General features: G+C 43.0%; 2 protein-coding genes and 2 non-coding genes across 4 annotated transcripts in view; 3 read left to right on the forward strand and 1 right to left on the reverse strand.

Annotated features, from left to right (window-relative positions):
• The window catches only part of NDUFS1 (NADH:ubiquinone oxidoreductase core subunit S1), a 35,148-nt gene extending 15,821 nt beyond the window's left edge, over window positions 1–19,327 (reverse strand). Inside the window, exons 1-13 of the mRNA XM_056111608.1 lie at window positions 19,174–19,327; window positions 15,529–15,593; window positions 14,543–14,634; window positions 13,086–13,193; window positions 11,566–11,642; window positions 10,121–10,202; window positions 9,901–10,031; window positions 9,298–9,483; window positions 5,977–6,111; window positions 4,969–5,083; window positions 3,609–3,754; window positions 3,175–3,303; window positions 445–574 (exon numbers count right to left, since the gene is read on the reverse strand). Of these exons, the coding sequence (XP_055967583.1) occupies window positions 445–574; window positions 3,175–3,303; window positions 3,609–3,754; window positions 4,969–5,083; window positions 5,977–6,111; window positions 9,298–9,483; window positions 9,901–10,031; window positions 10,121–10,202; window positions 11,566–11,642; window positions 13,086–13,193; window positions 14,543–14,634; window positions 15,529–15,589 (1,392 nt within the window). The 5' untranslated portion in view covers window positions 15,590–15,593; window positions 19,174–19,327. The remainder of the gene's footprint in view (window positions 1–444; window positions 575–3,174; window positions 3,304–3,608; window positions 3,755–4,968; window positions 5,084–5,976; window positions 6,112–9,297; window positions 9,484–9,900; window positions 10,032–10,120; window positions 10,203–11,565; window positions 11,643–13,085; window positions 13,194–14,542; window positions 14,635–15,528; window positions 15,594–19,173) is intronic.
• Window positions 19,328–19,611: 284 nt separating this feature from the next.
• On the forward strand, window positions 19,612–22,515 carry EEF1B2 (eukaryotic translation elongation factor 1 beta 2). The gene is made up of 6 exons (XM_056111782.1): window positions 19,612–19,935; window positions 20,458–20,580; window positions 21,291–21,417; window positions 21,691–21,757; window positions 22,072–22,197; window positions 22,316–22,515. The coding sequence occupies exons 1-6, from the start codon at window positions 19,856–19,858 to the stop codon at window positions 22,468–22,470; spliced, it is 678 nt and encodes a 225-aa protein (XP_055967757.1). The 5' UTR covers window positions 19,612–19,855; the 3' UTR covers window positions 22,471–22,515.
• Window positions 21,541–21,617, forward strand: LOC130021200 (small nucleolar RNA SNORD51). The gene has a single exon (XR_008792103.1). It is a non-coding gene; the product is annotated as a small nucleolar RNA SNORD51 (small nucleolar RNA).
• Window positions 21,846–21,982, forward strand: LOC130021203 (small nucleolar RNA SNORA41). The gene has a single exon (XR_008792106.1). It is a non-coding gene; the product is annotated as a small nucleolar RNA SNORA41 (small nucleolar RNA).
• Window positions 22,516–24,416: the final 1,901 nt, after the last annotated feature.

Below are 24,416 nucleotides of genomic sequence, written 5' to 3' on the forward strand. Positions count from 1 at the left end.
AAAAAGATTTTATTTTTCATACTTAATAATTACTGGTAAATAAAAATAGCATGCAGAGCACAATTTCTTTGCTGTTTGGCTATCTACTCTCCCAACTTATTCTATGTATGGAGAGGACTAAGATTTCATCAATAATTATTCGAGGATTATGAACTAAAGTTTTAGCTTCCATATTCTTTTTTGCTTCTGTTTTTATTCCTCACCCAAAAATACTGCTTAAAGGTTTCTCTCCTGCAGTTCTTACGGGAACACTGGTGCTAGAAATAAAACTTATGGCTCCTGCATGCAAAGCCGTGTATCATAACGCTTTGAGCAATCTTCCAGGACCCTGGCTTCCTTTCTATACTGCTCTACTTTTAAACAGTAATCAGATATTGACACAAAAGTACCAACAACAAAATACTTAAACGTTAAGACAAGTTAATAAATTCAACTTGAGAGCACCTGGCTGAATGGATGGCTACCGGAAGCAATGTCTTGAAGAACCTTGGGGGAGTCTCCCAAGTGGTCGTATCTGTAAGTGAGATCCACTGGACTGCCTATAAGGGCCACTTTCAGGTCATTATGAAGCCAGCTGAAATAAAAATAACAGCACAATTTATAATCCTAAATATTTTATAGCTAACTTTTCAAGCATTTATTGATTAGTTCAAAGGTAACTATTAAATCTACTTATATTACAAATATTGAGAAGATATAAAGTATTCCCAGATATAATTATGTACCTGTCTAAACTTGCAAAAACACACAATGAATTACTCTGTAAAAAATTTAACGAATTACTCTACTATATAAGACTGCTAACTAAAAATCTACTATAAACAGAAATTAAGTTTATAATGTATGATTTTCTCTTTTTGCCCTATTTGCACAGTAGTCAATTATTTCCTATGTATCCTATAAGACATTTTTTTAACTACAGAGACATAGTATATGGGGCTAAAGCTCTTGTTTCCATTTGATAACCCTAGTTTGACTCCTGACACGACAGGGCTCCCTAAGCCACCAAGAGTCAAGTACCAAGCTTGGAGTAGTCTCCAAGCATGGCTGGGTGTTGCTCCAAATGAGGTCTCCCAAGTAAACCAAGTTTATGAAATTAAACTACACTATTCATATTTATTTTCTATGATAAAGAAGTAGGGATTGGGTTCCTCCAAAACAGTTATAAATGCAGTAACTATATATTCTGGTTTGTCTGACAATACTGGATTTTACCTATAACTAACCCCCCCTTTGCTCTCAACAATCTCCCACTTTATTTTTTTTGGGTCACACCCGGCGATGCACAGGGGTTACTCCTGGCTCTGCACTCAGGAATGACTCCTGGCGGTGCTCAGGGGACCATATGGGATGCTGGGAATCAAGCCTGAGTTGGCTTCGTGCAAGGCAAACGCCCTACCCGCTGTGCTATGTCTCCAGCCCCAGCAATCTCCCACTTTAGACAAGAGATTTTATGGTCAACCTATTCATGTATCTCTAAGAAATGGAGTCTATGAAATAACTTGTGTGCTGTTCACAAAAATTTCAGAGAGGACTAATTGCGATTTGTTCCATACTAGAATGTGGGGAAAAAAATATAAAATAAATTATAGAAAAATCTGAAAACAATGATTTTGGCTGTAATACTGCAATCATAATTAAATATTTGGTTCCAGAGACAGAGCACAGGGGTTAAGGTATTGACCTTGCATACAGCATATGTACTATTCATGGTCCCCTGAAGTGATCCCTAACTATAGTCAGGAGTAGCCCCTGAGTATGTGTAAATGGGCCCAATTCCCACCACCTTTTCAAAAATAAAAATTTTATTTTTTTATTAAAGAAAGGGGCTGGAGCGATAGCACAGCGGGTAGAGTGTTTGCCTTACACACAGTCAACATGGCCGACCCGAGTTCGATTCCTCCGCCCCTTTCGGAGAGCCTGGCAAGCTAACGAGAGTATCTCGGCCACACGGCAAAGCCTGGCAAGCTCCCCGTGACGTATTCGATATGCCAAACACAGTAACAACAAAGTCTCGCAATGGAGATGTTACTGGGCCCGCTCGAGAAAATCGATGAACAACAGGAGGACAGTGACAGTGATTAAAGAAAACATTATCTGTTTTAAGAAAATCCACACACGGGGGCTGGAGAGATAGCACAGTGGGTAGGGCGTTTGCCTTGCACGGAGCCGACCTGGGTTCGATTCCCAGCATCCCATATGGTCCCCTGAGCACCGCCAGGAGTAAATCCTGAGTGCAGAGCCAGGAGTAACCCCTGTGCATCTCCGGGTGTGACCCAAAAAGCAACAACAACAACAAAAAAAATCCACACAAAAATAGGATTTTTGGAGATACTGGAGAGATAGTACAATGGGTAGGATGCTTGCCTTGCATGAGGCCAACTTGGGCTTGATCCCCAGCATTCCGTTAAGTTCCCCCACAAGCACAGTCAGTCAGGAGTGATTCCTGAGAACCAGGAATAACCGGGAGTACCAATGGGTATGGCCCCCAAACAAAAATAAGACAAAAATTGAGGGTCAAAAGGGCTTGGTATATAAATTACATTCAAAATGTCTCCAAAAAATTATACTCACATATATATACTGAAAAATAATAATAAATGTTAACATCAGTTAATATGGGTGAATGGTAACAAAAATGGGCATACAAAGATAATTTCAAGTACCTTGAACAACAGAAAGTTGCCAAAGTCATGATTCGGATGTGAAGGCATTTACACTGCATGCAGCTGGCAGAGGTTTGGTTCCTGGCAGTGCACGGTCCACCGAGTACCAGATAACACAGAGCCAGGAATGGCTCCTGAGCACTACCAGATATAGTCCCAAAACACACACACAACCCCCCCAAAAACAGACACACAAACCTCCCAAAACAGAAAAAGTGGGAGGGGGGAAGTGATCAGCTGAAAAAGTGTTAAGAGTGAACCTATCAGAAATTGCCCTTCAATTATATAGTGGATTCTCTTCCTACTATCGTTACTAGGAATCAGCTGATAGACCGTTTTTTCATATATAAAATAGACAAACTACTTTACAAACTACATGGATGTGTATTTCTAGCAGTGCAAATGGATTGAATCTAGAGCCTCATACATACAAGGCAAGTGCTCTACCACTAATCTCCCTCCTTGGCTCTACAAATATTTAAAAACCCTGATAAATATTTTTACTAACCTCTTTCGAATTCTAGCGTTAAATAGTGGTGCCTCAAAACGTGGATTTGTACCAACCAGAAGAACAAGATCAGCCTCTTCCACACCAGCAATTGTAGTATTAAGAAGATAACTGGAACGTAAATCTGTGCTAGAAACACAAAATAAAAAAACATGTTTATTTTCAAGCTAATGCACAAAACAATTTCTGAAATACTATGTCACCAAACCCACAGCACTTCTAGGCAAGAAATGTTTATGACGCATTCTGAAATTACATAAAAGCTTCAGATACTTATTAGATTCCCCAATAGCTCCTGAAGCTTTGATCACATACTCTGATCTGTATGTGAAAATTAACTTGTTTTCCTTGGACATGTTACAGTTGTAATTCCCCTCCTCCCCCCTCCCCAACAACTTATAACCAAAGAAAAAGAAAGCCTTGATATTTCTTACCCTGCTCCTGCTGTGGGGAAGACCTCTTCAGTGCACAGATTGTCAGAGTCCACTCTATTAAGTAAATCTTTAAGAGCTACTAAGGCTTCTGCATCCACCAAGCCACCTGCAATAGCTGCCACATCTTTGCCCTGAAAATTCTGCAACTGAAAGTGGACAAAAAAGGTATGAACAGGTTGGAGAAACAGTACAGAGTATAAGGCCTTGCCCAACGCTAACCCTTGTTCCATCCCTGCCCGCCTCCCGCCCCCCTCCCGTCCCCCGCCCCCCCCCCGCCGTCTGGTGTCGGAGTCTGCCAGAAGTGGCCCCTGAAATCCACTCACTGGGTGTGGCCCCAAAACAACAAATAAAAAGATACCATCAAGAAATTCTAATTCAACAAAGACCTAGTGAACTGTTCAAAAAAGTAAAACAACTCATTCTCAAATTAAGTATAAAAGACAACAACAAAAAAACTATGGAAGGTTTTACTCCTATTTTTTTTTTTCAGTATTAAAAAGCCTTCTGTTAAACATGGAATGCTTCAGGAATTTGTGTCACCCTTGCACAGAGGCCAAAAGAATCTTCTCGGTATTTCAATTTTAGTATTATGTGCTATTAAAGCAAGCATTTTACTCCAATTATTAATCTGAAATTGAGAAACAAAAGTATACGTGGCACCAAAGCTATTAACAGCAGTCTGTTTGGATATTACTTTAAATTAGGAACAAAGTGGCAAAATGAAGTCTGGAGAACAAATAGTGTGGACTTATCATCACTAAGCATAAGTCAAAGTTATCTTCCATTCCCTCTTGTCTTTTATGTACATTGCCCTTCTCTAACCAACTTCTCTACTTTTGTTCTGGCCAGCAAGCATATTCAAAGAACCACCTTATGTAGGCATCCTTGGTTAATCAGTCAAAGATTCCCTCCTAGTGCTCTCTTTTATATAATCCCCTGCACAACTACACACAGTAACTTACTATAATTGCCTAGTTATGCATCTTCCCAACTATCAGACTGTGGAAGGTGGGGATCAAAATGTTAGTAGTGGGGCCGGAGCGATAAAACGGTGTGGAGGGCGTTTGCTTTGCATGCGGCCAACCTGGGTTCAATCCCTGGCATGGCATCACATATGGTACCTCAAGCACCACCAGGAGTAATTCCTAAATGTAGAACCAGGAGTGACCCCTGAGCATCACTGGGTGTGACCCAAAAAGCAAAAAATACATATCTTGCATAACAATTATTTCTCAACAAACAATTAAATGAAAGGTAATTTTGGTAAGAGAAAAGCAGTGAACAGACATAACTCCTCTCTTCTCTACAAAGACATCCTTTAAAAATCACAAATACTACTTATTTTATATTTGAATGTTACCATTCCAGCTACACGAGAGAGCGCATCCTCCCAGGAGGTATAGGTTAAAAGCCCCTTTTCGTTTCTGACCATCGGCTCGGTAAGTCTCTGGCGTTTTAGTCCGTCATAGGCAAATCTAGATAACAGAAATTATATTGTATGTAATTTCTGAAATCTGGCTGGAGGCAACTATCATTTTCAGGTTTAAAATCAAAACGTTAATCGATGGATCGAAATCATTACTCTAGGCTTTTCTTTAATTTACAGCAGCCATGTTAGTGGGCTGTGCTCCGGGATATAGGGCCAAGTGGTGGCAGACTGAACTCAATGCCTCAAATATGGACGGTATGTGCTCTTCCACTTGAGCTAGACTCCTAACTGCTGAAGTTCTTTCTGAGCTAAACAAGTATATTTTATCAACTCAAAATAGAATAGTAAAACACAACCAAAGAAGTTATTTTCAACTACCTAAACAAACTACCTAAATAAACTACAATGATAGCTAAGACAAACCCTTTTAAAAGACTTTAATACCACTAGACGTCAAAATTATGTAAGCTCTTTTGTCCTCTTTCCTTTTGTCCTCTTTTCTCCAATGAACAAATGAAAATAGATTAAGTACCTTAATCTACATCAATTTCTTTGCAAATGAAAAAGAGATATTGCTCAAAAGTTAATGTAAAAGCCAGTGATATATCTAGGACTATTAATATCAGCTTTATTGAATTCTCTATATAAACATTATAGTTTCCAATAATCTATATTCACTAGCTCATTTGCAAACATGAGCTAATTCTTCAAACCTAGAATTAGTGGGTTGGTGAGACAGTTAGTAGGCTTGAGGATGTTTTGCCTCCAGAAGACCTGAACTTGGTTCCCTGAGCACTGCTAAGACCTATTCCCAACAGATGAACTGGGAGTGGCCACTGAGTACCATTGGTGTGGCTCCAAAACAAAAACAAAAACGAAATTGGTATAAAGTCTCCTTTAAATCAACCAAGACGTTAAAGGAAACAGTATAGCATATACCTGGTTTTATCAGAGATCCACTCTTCATTGATATCCTCATGCATCCGTGGCAAAATCCTCATCACCTCTCCAGTTCTTGTGCTTACCACAATATTACTTCCAACTGCATCCATGACATCAATGGATTCTGTCTTTCTGAGAAAAAACACACAGGTATTTATGGTTTTGAGAATAAGAAATGGGGGAAATGTTTGTTACCTGTCTTGCTCGTCATACAATGTTCTAATATCCAATCCTTCACCACTATAGATTTCCCACAATCAATGTCCCCAGTTTCCCTTCTGCCATCCGACTCACCCATTCTCTCCCTCATCCTCCAGCCCAGCCTCCCCTCCCCTCCCCTCCCCTCCCTGCCTTCCTTCCTCTCCCTCGCTCTCTTTCCCTTTCCCTCTCTCCCCCCCTCTCCCTTCCTCCCTCCTCTCCTTTTAGGCACTGTGATTTGCAATACAGATACTGAAAGGTTGTCACATTTATCTTTTTATCTCCTTTCAACACTAAGTTCTTATCCAGAGTGATCATTTCCAACAATCATTGTCATAGTGGTTCTTTTTCTGTCCTAACTGCACTCTCATCCCTATGCTACAAGTTCCAAATAGCCACTTGTGGCAAGCTTCCAATCATGGACCCGTCTCAAATCAATTTTTAATTTTCGCTTTGGTTTTGGGCCATAACTGATGGTGCTCAGAGCGTATTTTTGTGCACTGCTGGGGGGAGGGGGGATGTGAGGGTGGGGTGGGGAGGAGGAACACTCCCAGTGGAGCTTTGGGAGAACCGCTCAATGCCAGGGACTGAATCCAGGACTTCTGCATGCAATGTACATGCTACAGCCCTTCAAGCAATCTCCTCACCCCTCTGCCTCAATTATTTTTTAGCGTGTAGGTGGTGGTGGGGATCAAACACCAGGACATCATATATACAAGGCAAATACTCTACTGGCTGAGCGACATACTTGTTCCCCAAAACGATTAAAATTACTTTCCGAATTTCAGAAAAAAATGGACCCAAAAGAATTCCTCATTAAAAATATGTGTGTGTAAGAACCCAAAAGAGGAGAGAGAGAGAACAAAAGGGAATGCCCTGCCACAGAGGCAGGGTGGGATGGGGAGGATGGGGGGTGGGAGGGATGCTGGGACCTGTGGTGATAGAGGATGGGCACTGGTGGAGGGATGGGTATTTGATCATTGTATAACTGAAACCCAAGCACAAAACTTTGGAAGTCTATAACTGTACCTCGTGGTGTTTCACTAATAAAATAAAAAACAAAAATAAATAAAATGTGTGTAGCCTCATATTTTAATGCAAGAGCAAAACTTCTAAATCACAAAAGGAAACTTGAAAACAGAGCCAGAGAGAGAGTACAAAGTTTAAGGTGCTTGCCTAGCAGCTGAGACCATAGCACAGGTTCAAATTTCCAAAGTACCACCAGGTGTGGTCACTTACTTAGCAAAGAGCCCAGTGAAGTTCCTGAGCACTTGGGTGTGGCCCCCAAACTAAATAAAAAAACCCAACCAAAATGAGAAAAACAACCCAGAAATCACTTTGAATGGGTTCCAATTGCCAAATCTGGGGCAACTGATGACAGGATTTCAAAACCTAATAAATATGTGCTGCCCACAAATAAAATAAAGCTAAGAAAACCTGAAATTAATTTAGCATGCAGGAGTCTAAAGACATACACCATTCTAAGATGCATTTATGTATGGGAAAAACCTGTGAAACTCTGAGAAGCATGACAACCTGTGGTATTCTAATCCTAACTAAGCCTCTTCCCAGTACACTGCAAGGTGGGGCAGGCTGTGTAAACGGCAGACAAAATCTTCCTTGAGTAGAAGATCAATCCTGGCACCTCACTCAGAACCTGCCAGCAATGATTCCTGAGTATAGAGCCTGGAGTAAGCTCATAACTGAATATAAAACCAACACAAAACAAAACAAAACGAGATTAGTACCAGGAGTTTTGCTTCATGGCTTGGAGGCCAGCCACACACTCTAGGGGAAAAGAGAGCTCAGATAGAGAAGGGAGCACCAAATAAAGCGTGTTGGGACGCTCCTCCCAGGATGGGAGAAGCATGCTGAAAGTAGACTACAGACCAAACATGACTGCCACTCAATGCCTCTTTTGCAAACCACAACACCCAAAAGGAGAGAGAGAACAAGAGGGAACACCCTGCCAAAGAGGCAGGGTGAGACGGGGGGATTGGGGATGGGAGGGATACTGGGACCCGTGGTGGTGGAAAATGGGCACTGGTAGAGGGATGGGTATTTGATCATTGTACAATTGAAACCCAAGCACAAAAATTTGTAAATCTACAACTGTACCTCATGGTGTTTCACTAACAAAAATTAAAAATGTAAATGATGGAGAATGGGCACTGATGGAGGGATGGGTACTGGATCATTGTATAACTGAAACCCAAGCACAAAAATTTGTAAGTCTACAACTGTACCTCATGGTGTTTCACTAAAATTAAACACACACACACACACACACACACAACTCTTTTAACAAAATAAGGCCTCCTACTCATTGCCTACTCCATACCTCATTTCTTGATTTAATCGGGAGAATCAGGGATCTGCCCCAAATTAGGAACATTAACCTTAGTTTTTCAATAAACTGTCTAATAATAGAATCTGACTAAATAGGTACATAAGAAAATTGAAAATATGATGAAAAACTACAAACTTAAAAAATCAGTTTTATTTCAAAGAATAAGTGACTAAGTGTATGATTGAAATAACTTTGAAATTGGGTTGGAGACAGAATACGGTGGAGAAGGAGCTTGCAGCCCACCAACCCTGGTTTGATTCCCACCACGGATGGTCCACTGAATGTTGCAAGAGTGAATAGCCACTGAGCACTGACCCAGGTGTGATTCAATCCCCTGATGCCCTCCATGAAAGAAATGAACAAAAATAAAAGAAGGCAAGAATGCTAAGGGTAATTTGCACAGGTTGATCCTTATCTTCCTGCAAAGGGACTTTACTTAAAAGGTCCTGAAGTGGCACAGTGTTGTAAAAGTACCTGCCTTTCCAATTGCCATCAATGCCCTGTGCACCAGAGCAGCAAAGCTTGGGACCCCCAGCTCTGCAACAGAGAGTGTGATTGCAGGTATGCCACAACAAAGTGTGCTATTCCCTGTGAATATCACAACCAAGTGTATACGACCCCAACCGAAGGGATGGCAAATATTTACAAAAAATTCAAACACTTTAAAGTAAAAATCAGCTGATCAAAATAACCAGAAGGAAAATAACTTCTTAACAGTAGATTAAACAACAAAAAGACAATTACTAAAAAATACAAAGATGAAAGAATACCTTGTTTCCCAAGGCCGGGCAGTAAATGCATAAGGCTTAGAGGTCAGGGCACCTACAGGGCAGATGTCGATAATATTCCCTGAGAGTTCAGACATGAACATCTTTTCAACGTATGTGCCAACCTGCATATCATTTCCTCTGCCTGTTGTTCCCAAATCATCTACTCCTGCAATTTCACTTGCAAACCTGCAAAATAAAAATGCATCACCAGTCACATCCAGCAAAAGAAATTTTCCTATTAACAATCACAAATAGAAGTGTTTTCTAACTACTAAAATACATGCATATATTTCTCAATGGCAAGCCTAGATACTGAATAAAAAATAATTCAATGTGTTTGTACTTGAGGCATAACATAAAAGAAAATTGTCCATCATGTGTATAGCTCAGCAAGTTATAAGTTAATGCTTGCCAATTTTGATTTTTAAATGCAAATGAAGTTGATATTAACTGAATTTTAGCTTGTGGGAAAAAAATTTCAAAGACCTATTTCTTTCCCTGCCAAACTAAAGTTTTCATCCTCTCTATGTGTTGTGTTACTCCACCAAATTCTGCCATTAAGTATACAAATGATAATCCAGTAGGGAAGGGGAAAAAAATTACCGAATGCAGCGAGTACACTGTATACATCTAGTCATGATGGTCTTTACCAACGGTCCAATGTTTTTATCCTCCACAGCACGCTTCCCCTCTAAAAATCGGCTCCTATCATTTCCAAACATCATGGACTGGTCCTTAAAATAGATGATGAGTGTTAATCTAATGCTGCTAATGAAATGAACAATTCAGCCAACAACAAAAAACGAGGATTATATATACATACCTGCAGATCACATTCACCTCCCTGGTCACAAATAGGACAGTCCAATGGGTGGTTTGCTAATAAGAACTCCATCACACCTTCTCTGGAGGGAAAATTGTAGCATGTAAAATGACATAGGTTACTGATACTCAAAATGTTTACACCTAGAATACTTAAATAACCTTCAAAAATGTATTCTCTCTTATGTATTTATGTTTAAAAAAAATTTGTATTGAATCACAGTGAGATACACATTAATAAAGTCGTTCACAATTGGGTTTCAGTCATATGTTTCAACACCTGTCACTTCACCAGTGTACATTTCCCACCACCAATGTCCCCAGTTTCCCTTCCACCCCACTGTCTCCATGGTAGGTACTTTTCTCCCCCCCACCACCCTCTCTCTTTCCTTTTGGGCCTTATAGTTTATAATGTAGTCTTACTTTTAGAAGTTATCAGAAATGCTAATGTAATTATTTCAGTAGTTATTAAACACATAACATTGAAAAGTTTTGTATAAGTCCTGTGTTGTTCGTGAACTGAAAATATGAAATTGTATAATTCATCCCTCCCCAAGTAAATTCTGATTTTGTTTTGGGGCCACACCCAGTAGTGTTCAGAGGTTACTCCTGTCTCTGCACTCACGAATGACCTCTCACGGTGCTTGGGGGATCAGATGGCATGTTTGGGATCAAACCTGAGTCTGCGATGTACAAGGCAAGCACCCTACACTCTATACTACAGTTCTGGCCCCCATTAAATTCTGACTTTTAACAAAATAGAATTACAAAAAGTAGATGAATTGTCCTCAAAAAGTATTTACGTCAATTTGAAACACTACAAACACGAAACACAGAATCATTTCAGTGGAGCAATAAAATACTTCCCAGATTCATTGTTAATCACAAAACAAACCCATCACTAATTCTTATTTTTTTTAAATTTTTGTCTGGTAGGATTTTGGGCCATAAACAGTGGTACTCAGGGATCACTCTTGGCAGTATTGGATGGTCGAGGGATGGCAGGATCATATGCTGTGCTGGGGATTGACCTGGGTTGGTCTCATGCAAGGGACATGCCTAACCCCTGTACAATTTCTCTCATTGTTTTTAGCATTGACCCTACCTTAATACTAAAAACCTGTAACTTCACCTCCTACAGTGTGCGTTATTTTTACCATTCTCAGAAACCAAATATGACTTCTTCATAAAACTGTACCAAATTTCTATGAGATTTTAAATATTAAAATCCACAAATTTTGCTCTAAAAATGCTATGCTGCAGGCTAGAGATAGTACAGCAGATAAGCACTTGCCTACCCCGATTTGATACCCAGCACTCCATATAGCCCCCCAAGCACCACTAGGAGTAATCCCTTAAGCACAGAGCTGCGAGTAAGCCCTGAAGCACTGGATGTGACCTCAAAACAAAAAAAACTAAAAGTTACACTGAGTCACAATCAAGTACCTGGCTTTCTTAGACTTCTCAGAGTTTGTCAGGATGTTCCAACCTTTCATTACTGGCATGGCACAAGCAGCCACAACCTGAAATTTCAATCACAAAAATTTGTAAGTATTTTTATTTATCAGCAATTAGAAGCAACCCAATGCACATTATATATTTAAAAACAAAGAACAAAATTTTTTCAAAGTCCAATTGGAGGTGGGGGTGATTAACAATGCAGTGTTCCAGTCTGGAAGCCCCACTGGCATTTCCTGGTGAATAGGGCCATCAGATCAATGCAAGGGCCTAAGGATGAGATGCTGCTCTGGCCCTGTGCTACTGGGGCTTTCCAGGGATGCACCCAGGTGTCCTAACCATCATACCAATTCTTATTTCTCTCATAGAGAGCATGGCAAATCAAGGAGCTGTATCAGAATGACTTTTGCAAGTGGAGATAGTTAGCCCAGAGGTTTGAACTAGAAGCTATGCACTTACCTGGAATTAGCTTCAAGAAGCCAATGACTTAGTCACCTTGTCACCACGGAAAAAGGTTTTAGTTTCCATACTCTCAATATAATTACCTGGCACTTTGTGTTTGTCTTGGAAGCAACGACATTCTACTTCTTAATCTAGAACAACAGCTGTATCTATCTTATTTTTGGTGGAAGTGTTGCCTCAGAGATCAAGGCAAATAATGATCTGCTGCTGAGGCCTATTACCAACCCCCAGCACGATTTTTTTTACAAGAGGTTCCTAAATTACAAGGGTGTCAAGGTACTATAAAATTAAAACTACCATAGTCAGGGACCAGGAGATAGTACAGAGGGTATGTGAGGATGAGCCAACTTCCATTCCTAACATCACATGGTCCTCCCAAGTCTCCTAAGTGCAGCTTGAAGACCCCCAAACACTGCAGAATGTAGTCCTGGAAACACTTAGCGCAGAGATTGATCGGGTTATCCCTAGCACCACAGGGTACAAGGTGCAAACCTGCTCTGCCTGACTGGCCAAGAACTGCAGGAAGGGCCCCCAGGGCCACAAGCATCTTCCTCTCCACCAAAAAAACTAATGATCTAATTAAAATGAAATTGAAAGTAATCTTCATTGCAACCTTTTCCACTTACAAAAGTGGCAATGGCTTAAATCTAATGTATTGCTTGACTATTTCACATCCAAAATGTGTGTTATAGAGTCATCTGGAAATATTGACAGTTATTAAATTTCTAAATTTATTTAAACTTCTAAATTACATGGCACTTAGCCTTATAAAGCATTTGCATATACCCTCCTCTCCCCACACCACCATAGGTCACAGAGCCACGAAAAACCGAGGAAAAGTTCCTGAGCACTGTAGGATATGGTCCAAACCCCCAAGAAAAAGAAAAAGATAAAAATCAACAACAAGTAAAAAAAGAATCCTAATTTTATAAGTAGAAAAAAACAGCTAGATTCTCCACTATAACAATATTCTAAATAAAGTTGGCTGCAAAATTTAAAAATTTCTACCTTCTATAGCATGGTGTGGAATTTTAGGTATCAAGTACCTTAGGAGCTTTCTCAATTTCAACAAGGCACATCCTGCAGTTTCCAGCAACAGACAATCTTTCATGATAACAAAATCGAGGGATCTGCATGCCAACCTTCTCACAAGCCTGTTGAGACAAAAGTAAAATGTGTAAGATAACTTTATCTTATCCTTGTCTTATCAAATATAGGAAATCTAAAACTGAGGCCATCCCCTACCTGCATAACTACTCTTTTCTATAAATATCTATGTCCTCATCTATTCTGTGCCTATACCTTGCATGGTACAAAAGGAATGAAGTAGCTGCAGGCAGTAGCTGAAGCTTTTTTCCCATTTTAACTTTGGACCACCATATACAAAATTTCCCTGTCTGGGGCTGGAGATAGTTATATGGGCTGGAGTATATACTTTGCATGTAAGAGTTCAGGCACTGTGCGGTCCCGACACTGCCTGGTGCTTAGGGACCCCTCATGTAAAGGATACGTTTGTACAAAATGTGAAGTTTTTTGTGTTTTATTGTTTTTCTGGTCATACCAAACTGTGGTCAGGGCTTACTCTTGGCTTTTTTGCTCAAGGATCACTCGTGGCAGGCTCAAGGGACCATGAGGGAGGCCGAGGATTGATTCCAGGTGAGATACAGGCAAGTCAAGTGCCTTGGCCACTGTACTATTTCTCTGGCCCTGAAATGTAAAGGTTTCTTTTTCCCCCCTCCTCCCAAAATGTGAAGGTTTTTTAAAAAGCAAACTTATTTTCAAATGGTTTTACTACCCACAGTTTCCTTCAAAAGGTTTTTTTATTTAGGAATGGGGGGAGATTGGGGTGACACCTAGTGGCGCTGGGGAAAATTTCTGGCTCTGGGCCCCGTGCTCAGGGGACTATGTGGTGTGCAAAGAACAAGTGACCTACAGGCAAGGTAAGTGCCTTAAACTCAGACAGAGAAGGGAACACCAAGTAAAGAATGTTTGGAGGACTCGCACCGGATGCAAGATGAGTGCTAAAAGTAGACTATAAACCGAACAAGATGGCCACTCAATACCTCTATTGCAAACTACAACACCCTAAAGGAAAGAGTGAGCAAAAGGGAATGCCCTGTCACAGAGGCGGGTGGGGGTTGGGGGAGTAGAACTACTGGGATCATTGGTGGTGGAGAACGGGCACTGGTGGAGGGATGGGTACTTGATCACTGTGTAACTGAAACCCAAGCACGAAAGTTTGTAAGTCTACAACTGTACCTCATGGTGTTACACTAATTAAAAAAAATAAATTTTAAAAAATTAAAAGATTAAAAAAAAAAAAGGTAAGTGCCTTATCCTTAGTACCATCTCTCTGGCCCCATACCTCACCCTCAGCCCCCTTTTTATGAGTATCAAATAATATAAAATTTTAGAACAAACTGTACAAAAGAAATAAGCGTTTTTTTTTAAAAAAATCAGAACATAAAAAAATAAAACAGAAAGAGATTCTCCATATACCTACTTGGAGAACAGTAGTTCCTGGTTCCACCATGACAGACTGACCATCAACAAACACTTCAATCAAATTGCTCGCTGCAGTGTTGGTTGTTCGAACTGAGCATAAAGAATATTGCCACCAAAAAAAATTAATTATTATTACAACAGAGAATGGATTGAATTAAACTCTACAAGTCTAAAATTCTTTCCTCATTTTAAACTATTTATACTAATTCTTTACTGAGAATTCTCTATCGGATATGGAATTACTTTTAATAGTGGTTTAAATCGAACAATTTAACATTCATAAAATACATACGCAGAAAGACTAATTTTCAACAGCAGAATGACTCCTCCCCCCCATTTTGGCACCGATGGACAATTTCTACTACTTTTTAATCTACAATAATTTCTACTTACTTTTTCTGTTTTTATTTTTAAAATTGAGGGCCAGAGTATAACAGGTAGGGTGCTTGACTTGCATGCGGCCAAGCTGGGCTCAATCCCCGCCATCCCATGTGGTCCCCCTACATCCCCAGAAACAAACTGAGTGCAATGTCAGGAGTAAGCCCTGAGCACAGCTGGGTTGGTCCATAAACCAAAAAATATAATGTACTGAGTAGCAATGGGTTACAAGAGTAAATATTTATATATGTTAGGGATGCAAAGATAGCATACGAAAAGCCCACCATCAAAATGAAAAACCCTTTACAAGTCATCTGTTTTGGGGGATGAGGGGAGACGCTAAACACAGCAGTGCTCAGGGATCTAAACACTCAGGGATCACTCCTTTCAGGGCTCATAGGACCCTATACGGTGCCAGTAATCAAACCTGGTTGGCCGTGTGCAAGACAACAAATCACTTGCTGTACTGTCACTCTGGTTGCCTCTCATTCCTTTTCAAAAAGCAAGGGTTTAAGGACTTTCAAGAAATATGCCATATACCTATGAAATTTTCAAAGAGAGAATGCTCCGTACGTACAAATAAGCATGCATAAAAAAAATACTCACCACATCCTTTAGGAGATTTAGAAAGGCCAACTAAGGCCCTTCTTACAGGTATTCTTAACATGTTGCTAAAAATAAAACAAAGAGAATTATATTATTATAGGGAAAGAAACCCTAAATACTTTTTTTGTAATATCACGGTCACGGTCGTTCCGTTGTTCATCGATTTGCTCGATGCCCAGTAACATCTCCATCGTGAGAATATGTGTTTGGCATATTCAATACGGTCACAGGGAGTTTGCCAGGCTTTGCCGTGCGGGCAAGGGTTTTATTTTATTTTTATTTTTTTTTTTTTGCTTTTTGGGTCACACCCGGCGATGCACAGGAGTCACTCCTGGTTCATGCACTCAGGAATTACTCTTGGTGGTGCTCGGGGTACCATATGGGATGCTGGGAATCGAACCTAGGTCAGCTGCATGCAAGGCAAACGCCCCACCCGCTGTGCTATTGCTCCAGCCCCTGTAATATGGTTTTAAATATTTCACATACATGTTTCATAGAACGTGTGCATATATATATATACACGTTCTAATATATCCCTCAAATACTTTGGATGGATGAAAATATCCACTCTCAAGAGATGAACTGACTTGCAGAATGAAGCAAAAGCTAGAACAAAGGACAATCTGGGGTGAGAGATGGTTGAAATGGTTAAAGGAGCTTGCCATACCCTTTGCTCACCCAGTGCGAATCCCGAGCACCACCAGGACACTCCTTCAATAACCCCCAAGAACTGTCAATGAGACTCCCAAACCCAAAGAACAAAAGCAAACAAGTAACAAAAAAAGAGAGGCAATTTTGTTGTGATTTCCAACTATCAACAACTGAGCAAGCTGAACACATAGTAATTTACAAAGGTTTTTTTTTTAATTTTTTTTGGGGGGAGGGGCACACCTGACTATGCTCAGAGCTTACCCCTGGCTTTGTCTTCAGGGATCACTCCTGCTAGCTTTAGGGGACCATATGGGGTGCTAGGGATCAAACCCACATAGGTCATGTGCAGGGTAAGCATACTGAAGTACTACTTTTATTGTACAGTAAAATAAACTTCAAGAATAACAGTGAACTCACAATTAAGTTACATAAAATAAAGTATCCTTTTCTGCTTTCACTGCCTACTGGTATGCTTTTTGCTTTGTTTCGGTTTGGGGTCACACCCAGTGGTGCCCAAGGTTTACCCCTGGATCTGTACTCAGGGATCACTCTTTCGTGGTGCTTGGGGGACCAATAGGGGACTGGGGAACCAAACTCACATCAGCTACGTCTAAGGCAAGCACCTTGTCTATTACTCTGGCCCTGTGATACTGAATTTAATTATTTTGGTTTTGGGCCACGCCAAGGATGCCCAGGGGTTACTCCTAGTTCTGCACTCACAAATCAATCCTGGTGGTACTTAGGGGATGGGGATCTAAACTGGGTCAGCCGGAAGCAATGCACGTGCCGTACCTGTTGCACTTTGGACCCTGTGATACAGAATTTAAAAACATCAACTCTGTCATCTACCAGCGTGACTTGTGGTGAACCCGTTTCTGCTTTATATAATAATAATAATAATAATAATAATAATTGAAAAAAACAGTAGATCCTAGACTGTGAGTTATTAGTACAAGCTCAACGTTAGTTAGAGCCGAATTCAACTTAAACAGTAATTCTTTCACAGAGGAAAGAAAGTTTTGCTTTTTGCTACATCTTGGAGTGTGCAGGGAACCCTCTACCAGAGGTGTCTAGAGACCCATTGTGATGCTGGAGATCAAACCTGGGTAGCCACGTTCAAGACAAGTTTCTTAATTCCTATACTATCTGGCTCCTGAAAATGTTTTCAGGTTTCTTCGTTAACCTCCCTTCTCTTTATTATTAATAAACAGTGCACATTACCTTTATTATACTTCCTACAAAGTTGCAGGATAGTTACTAACTTCAGTACCTGCTCAACTTTATAAACTCTTGGACAATGAACAGTACACTTTCACCATTTCCCTTTTCTGAGGAACTTGCCCAGTGCCTTAGCAGAAATTATCAAATAGTCTCATCAAAAAATTCCCAGGATTGGGGCTGGAGCAATAGCACAGCGGGTAGGGCGTTTGCCTTCCATGCCACCGACCAGGGTTCGATTCCCAGCATCCCATATGGTCCCCTGAGCACCGCCAGGGGTAATTCCTTAGCGCAGAGCCAGGAGTAACCCCTGTGCACTGCCGGGTGTGACCCCCCCCCCAAAAAAAATTCCCAGGATGAGAGCCTATATGCTCTCTGAGAATCTAGGGATGGTAAACTTAAACAGAATTGGCGACATTAGAGCTACTAAAAATTAAAAAACCAACAATCAACATTTCACGCTACAATATGAAAGAAAACCTGAAAAGCCATCCTTTCACTCCCCAAACAATACACAAACAGTGACCACTGCAAGAAGCCACAGGGAACTGGGGTGGAGATTGACCAGTATCAGACACAACACTGCGGAGTCCCCAAAGAGGAAATACACATCTCTCAAGTGATCCTCACTGGTAGCATGTAGGTGCTCAGATGGGAAAATATTCACAAGCACTATTTCTCAACCTAAACTGGACACTGCGGGCACGACTCGTGTCCTCCAAGGAGCCGGCGTGGAGGGCTATTCCAGTTGCCAACTCCAGTTTCCACCCGCTGAGATCTCAAGAGTGAAACTCTCCATTTTTTTTTTCCCCAAGTGTCATTCTTCAAATGTTGCCCGAGGGATTGGAGAGCGCACAGCGGGTGGTGGACGCCTTGGACACGGCCGACCTGGGGGTGCAATCCTGGGAGTCCCTGCAGGAGTGATCCCTCCTGAGCACAGAGCCAAGGAGTAAGCCCCGTGCACCACACTTCAACGTAACAAGCTCTGGTTTGCGAGTTAGTAACAATTCCTGACTCCACGATTGCTCCCGAGTCCCGTTTCCAGCTCGGGACAGACGTGCCAGAAGCAACTTGCTAAGAGCGCATTCCACCGCCAGTGGCCGGCTTTCCAACTCCTACTTCTCACAGCACCGCCCCCCGCCCCGACCCACCTCTACACACACAATTCTTGGAGAGGGCGAAAGGACACGGGCATCCAAGTAAAGAGCAAACTCCAGGCGCCCCCGCGCGGAACGGACCTTCCCCATCCCGCGCGGGAGAAAGCTGATGCGGCAGCGCCATCACTCGCGATCTTGCGTTCGCCGCCCGGGTTTCCCCCCACCCAAGCCCCACCACGCATAGCCAGAGAGAGACGCGCACGGTTGCCAAGGCGACAGCGGCCACTCCCGGGAGGTCCAGAACCAGAGCCCGGGCTGTGGGGGTGGGGGGTGGAGGGTGGGGGGCGCAAAAAAGGGTTCGGCCTTCAGGCGACGTCACCTGACCCGTACAGGCGCCTCTTCTGCGGGCCACGACCGGCCCGCACTCAGCCCCCGCCCCCCAAGCCTGCACCCGGGTCGGCGCTCCCCGCAACCTCCTCATCCTTTCCCTTTCCGCTCCATCAGTACCGGAGGTCGTGAGGGATTCCCGAGGCCGGGGAGAAGGGAGGGGGCGGGGGACGCGGCGCAGTCAAGGGCAAGAGGAGAAAAGAGCCACCTGGGCCCAAGGGAACAGTCTTGTGCATAAATAAACTCCCGGAGCCGAGCCTGCTGGGCTCCGTTCGTCCGAAAACAACCTCACCTTCTCCCGGGAGCCGCGGAAACCGCTCTGGGGGGCAGGATTTGCGCCTGACCCTTGCCTTCAGAGGTCCGGCCGCTATCTCAATATGGCGGCCTCGGCACCTCCGTCAGCGGACCTGGGCGACGGAAAGCCAGGAGGGACCAGAAACCTCAGGCTCCGACAAGTCGCCCTCTAGGATTGATTTCGACACTTCCCGTCCACCCGATGAAGGGCGGGCTTACGACGCCGCAGCGAGTAGGCGGTGGCGGCGGGGGAAAAGCGGAAGGAACCTTCAGTTCCGCCGGAAGTGAGTGGGCGGTCCTTAGGGCGGGGCCTCTTTAGTCGGCTCCGGCGCTTGGAGGGGTGCCGCGGCAATCGTTATTTAAGAAGTACACTCTCAGCTAGCTATTTACGTCCACGAAGAAGAAAGAAAAAAAGGCCCTGGGGGAGTGGGGGAAATGGCTGGATGATGACAGTACGAGCTTGAGACTCTCACACTGAGAAACGGACCGATGAACATACTTTGACCTTTCACCTTCGACCGGACGCAGCGGAGGGAAACGCCTCCGCGTCTATATAAGGGATTTTCCGGCCTTTTGCGGCCCTTTTTTTCCTGCCTCTTAGCGGCGAGCGCTTCTCGCCTCCTCGCTCCGCGTTACCCTCTCCCGCGGCGGACTCGCCCCAGCAGCAGCAGCCAAGCGCCATGGGTTTTGGAGATCTGAAGAGTCCCGCAGGCCTCCAGGTGCTCAACGATTACCTGGCGGACAAAAGCTACATCGAGGGGTGAGCGGCCGGGCCAGGGGGAGCCACGTGGTGCGGCCGCTGCAGGAAAAGGAGGGAAAGGTCCAGCTCCCCCGGGGGCCGCGGGCGGCCGGCCTGCCGGGGGGGAGAAGGGCCTGAGATGCGCTGGCTGGCAGCCCCTCCCAAGGCACGCGCCCAGGCTGCCACGCGTCTGGGCAGAGTAAAACTTTATGGAAGATGATTTCGAGGTGGTGTACGGTGGCGGCGTCCCCAGCCGTATCTTGCAGAGATGTGAACATAGGGGCCTTGATTTAGAGTGTGTGTGTGTGTGTGTGTGTGTGTGTGTGTGTGTGTGTGTGTGTGTTAAAAACAACAAAAAAGCCCAGACTGGAGCACCTTCGGGGCCGGATGCCATATGGCCTAGCTTCCCACGAGTTTATTAGGCCGAGGTGGCGTTGGTGCTGCGTTGGGTGGGGCGGCCAGTTTGTGTCGGAGGAGGAGGAGGGGGTATCTCATAAATGGATGAGTTGGGTGAGCGCTCATCTTCCTTGGTGCCCTCGGCAGGTACGTGCCGTCGCAGGCCGACGTGGCGGTGTTTGAGGCGGTGTCTGGCCCACCCCCTGCAGACTTGTATCATGCCCTTCGCTGGTACAACCACATCAAGTCCTTCGAGAAGGAGAAGGCCAGGTAAACTTGACCTTTTGGGTCTCCCGCCACCGTGTTTCACCGCTTTCCAAAAGTTGAGACGTAAGGATTTTTTTTTTTTTAATCCTTTCCTCACTTGGCCAGAGAATTGGACCCAGGTTCCTTTTAGAACAGTGTTGCGGGGAAGGGGAGGCGGGTAATTGTTAAGCTTGAGTTTCTCTGTTCCTTTAGGAGGCCAAGAGACTGAAGTCCTCCATTTTTTCACAGAACAGGTAGAACATGGACAGCAGCAATGCAACTTGTCCCCACACTGCCCTGCCAATTGCCTCCACCCTGACCGGGGCGGGCCCACCTCTTAGGGTGAGAGGGTGGCTCATTCGTTCAGTTCTTGGCCATTCTTCTGAAACCGCCAACCAGGGTGGAAGTTTGGGCAAGTGGACTCCAATTAACTAGGAATGGAACTGAGCGTACTTAAAATTTCAAACAGAAACTTTGATACTGAAAGAGTAAATCATAGTGAGTATTGCATATACTATCATTGGAACATGCTACTAATGTTGGTTGTGGGAGGAGTTAAGTATATAAAAGTTATTCTTACCTGGGAATGTTGATCAATTGCTAGTGCAAAGGGGGGAGGTCTCTTTTTTTTTTTTTAAGTCTTGATAGAGCAAGTTCTCACTCTAAAACTACGTTCTGTCAAGATTGTTGCGTTTCACTTTGTGCCCCCTTCCCTTTTTTTTCCCCCACCCCAGTCTGCCAGGGGTGAAGAAAGCTCTGGGCAAATACGGCCCTGCTAATGTGGAGGACACCACAGGAAGTGGAGCTGGGGACAGTAAAGATGATGACGACATTGATCTCTTTGGATCTGATGATGAGGAGGTATTGCAGAAATTGATAAGTTCGGGGCTATTGTGCTTGCTGAAGCACAGGCTCGGTAACATAATTGCCTGGATTTGGTTCCTGGCATAAATTATATTACCCTGCCTTTTAAAAAAGTTCTTGCTGGTTGTGTGATGAAGAAAATCCAATCACCATCTTTCGGCTGAGTTCCTGATGGATTTGCTTTTTTCTGATAACAGTGGAGTTTATTGCGAGGACACCAGCCAAGAAACAACTAGCTTTGCGAAAGAGCTTTTGGTTTTTTCTTTACAGGAGAGCGAAGAGGCAAAGAAGCTAAGAGAAGAACGCCTTGCACAGTATGAATCAAAGAAAGCCAAAAGTAGGTCACTTTATAATTCGTGTTTAAGCTTGACATCCCTCGTCACCAAAGTAATTGTCCCGTTTATTGAGTTGGTCGTTTTAAAACTCACCACAGCTACTGGTCTGCAACTGCTCTAAATGTGGCAGTTGTGGCATTCCTCTGTGGAAAAGAAATTGTAGCACAATTAAATGCCTCTTTCTTGGCAAAATAGAATGTAGGCATATACATGTGTGAACAACACTATGGAGATGATACAGTTTCAGATTTTGAGTTTGGGATGTGGTTAACTGCAGTTGAGGGTTTGAATAATTCTATTTCTTACCTTTTTTTAGAACCTGCAATTGTTGCCAAGTCTTCCATCTTATTAGATGTGAAACCTTGGGATGATGAAACGGATATGGCAAAATTAGAGGAGTGTGTAAGAAGCATTCAAGCGGATGGCTTGGTTTGGGGCTCTTGTAAGTTTAATGTTTTCCAAAACTGGCATCTGGGGTCTGCATGTGGTTTCAGGGTGGGTTTTTTTTTTTTTTTTCAGTTAGAATTTTCCTAACTTGAGATTTTCCTTCTGTTTTTTAGCTAAACTAGTACCAGTAGGATATGGAATTAGAAAACTTCAAATACAGTGTGTGGTTGAAGATGATAAAGTTGGAACAGATATGCTAGAGGAGCAGATCACTGCTTTTGAGGACTACGTGCAGTCCATGGATGTGGCTGCTTTCAACAAGATCTAAATCCATTATGGATCACTGCTCTTCAATAAAGGCTTGAAGGAACAATCCTTGGCTTGTGACTCTTAAATATGAGAATGACGCTTTCCTCCACTGTGATGGGAAAAACTTCACTTTGTATAATTTGCAAGTAACGCATTTGGCATAAGAGAACAAACAGCCCTATAAACCTCAGTATTTCATATATTACACAAGCAAAATTTCTAAAACTGATAGAAATGGACTTTAAATTTAGAACAGTATCTGTTTGTTAATGATATCTTCATATACTATGGTGCAGTTTTCCCCCCAGAATACATTGTATTTGTCTAATTGAATCAGGGAGCTCAATTTTTAGAAATCCTATAGCTATAGTTTCTGATAACTAGACTTTGTCATTCAGCTCTGGGGCTTTATGAGAGTTATAAAGTTCATTTTCATGCTGGTTTTCCTGAGTTGGAACTTGTTTGAAATACTGACCTATATGATGGTCACAGTAACAACAAAGTCTCCAATGGAGACGTTACTGGGCCCGCTCGAGCAAATTGACGATCAACGGGAGGGCCTTTACCTTTACCTATGATGGTCAAGTTGCCAGTCAGTGAAATATTTGGAGCTAAGAGGAACTGGCCCGGGGCCGGAGCTATGGTACAGCAGGGAGGGCATTTGCCTTGCACAAGGCTGACCTGTGTTTGATTCCCAGCATCCCATATGGTTTCAGGAGTGATTGCTGAGTCCAGAGCCAGGAATAACCCCTACACCTCACTGGGTGTGACCCAGAAAGCCAAAAAAAGAACTGGCTGGGACCCTCCAGCCAGTTTTTTTTGAAATTAAAAAAGTTAAAAAAAAAAAACCTTAAAATCTTCCATAACCCAGAGATGGAGAGAGGCCATATCAGGGAAGGCTTGTTAAGATTTGGTCATGAAGGGGCTGAAAATACAGTACATGTGCCTGACACACTGCTGACCTGGGTTTAATTTCTGACATTCAATATGGGTCATTGTAAATTTACTAGGAATGGTGTGGCCCAAACACCCAGTCTTTCCCTCCCCATCACCCCCCAAATGGTCATGAAGTCTGGGCACATGGTGCAAGTGTTAAGATTCATGTGATGTAAGGGAGAACTTGACTTTTAAGTCAGAATGATTTACAGTAGCACTCTGAGGATTCTGTGTTGATTCTCAGACTGGTTCCTGAGCTTTCCTGGGTGTGTCAGATTGGACTAGTTAAGAGGTCTAACTTGGAATTGAAATCAACCTAGTGTGGTTGCAATGACTTGATAGGTTATGTGACAAACCCATGTGAATTTAGGTTCCTATTTCTGGCCACTGCACTGCACTGTAGCACTGTCCTCCAGTTCGATTTACTTGAGTGGGCACCAGTAACGTCTCCATTGTGAGATGTTACTGTTTTTGGCATATTGAATACGCCACGGAGAGCTTGCCAGGCTCTGCAGTGCGGGTGGGATACTCTCAGTAGCTTGCCAGGCTCTCCTAGACGGACGGAGGAATTGAACCCCAGGTCTGTGAAATGTGCATGGCAAACGGCCTAACCGCTGTGCTATCACTCCAGCACTTAAGTTGTTCATGATGATTGATTATATTCACTATTCCAACACCAATCCCACCACCTTTGCACCTTCCCACCACTATCATTTCCATTTTTCCCAACCACCAGCCAAACCTGCCCTAATTTAACTTATTTTCTAAACCATTGCTTTCAGTTCCAGATCTAATATGGTTGACTAACTGCAGCTCAGGGCACCAGCCAGGAGCCACCACTGGATAGAGTTGAACCTCCACCCACACTTTTTTTTTTTTTTTTTGAGTGAGAGGTACAGTTGTACTTAGAAACTTTCATGTTTACGTTTCAGTCATATAATGATCAAGTACCCTTCCCTCCACCAGTGCCTATTCTCCACCACAATTGTCCCCAGTATCCCTCCCACCACCCCACCCTATCCCCCCTCC

Source organism: Sorex fumeus, unplaced genomic scaffold (genome assembly GCF_029834395.1).
Source record: "Sorex fumeus unplaced genomic scaffold, SorFum_2.1 ptg000014l, whole genome shotgun sequence".
NCBI lineage: Eukaryota > Metazoa > Chordata > Mammalia > Eulipotyphla > Soricidae > Sorex > Sorex fumeus.

Coding starts and splice junctions, on each gene's coding strand:
- EEF1B2 (XM_056111782.1), top strand. CDS start 19,856: ATGGGTTTTGGAGATCTGAAGAGTCCCGCAGGCCTCCAGGTGCTCAAC. Junction 19,936..20,457: donor GACAAAAGCTACATCGAGGG/GTGAGCGGCCGG, acceptor TGCCCTCGGCAG/GTACGTGCCGTCGCAGGCCG. Junction 21,758..22,071: donor TGAATCAAAGAAAGCCAAAA/GTAGGTCACTTT, acceptor ACCTTTTTTTAG/AACCTGCAATTGTTGCCAAG.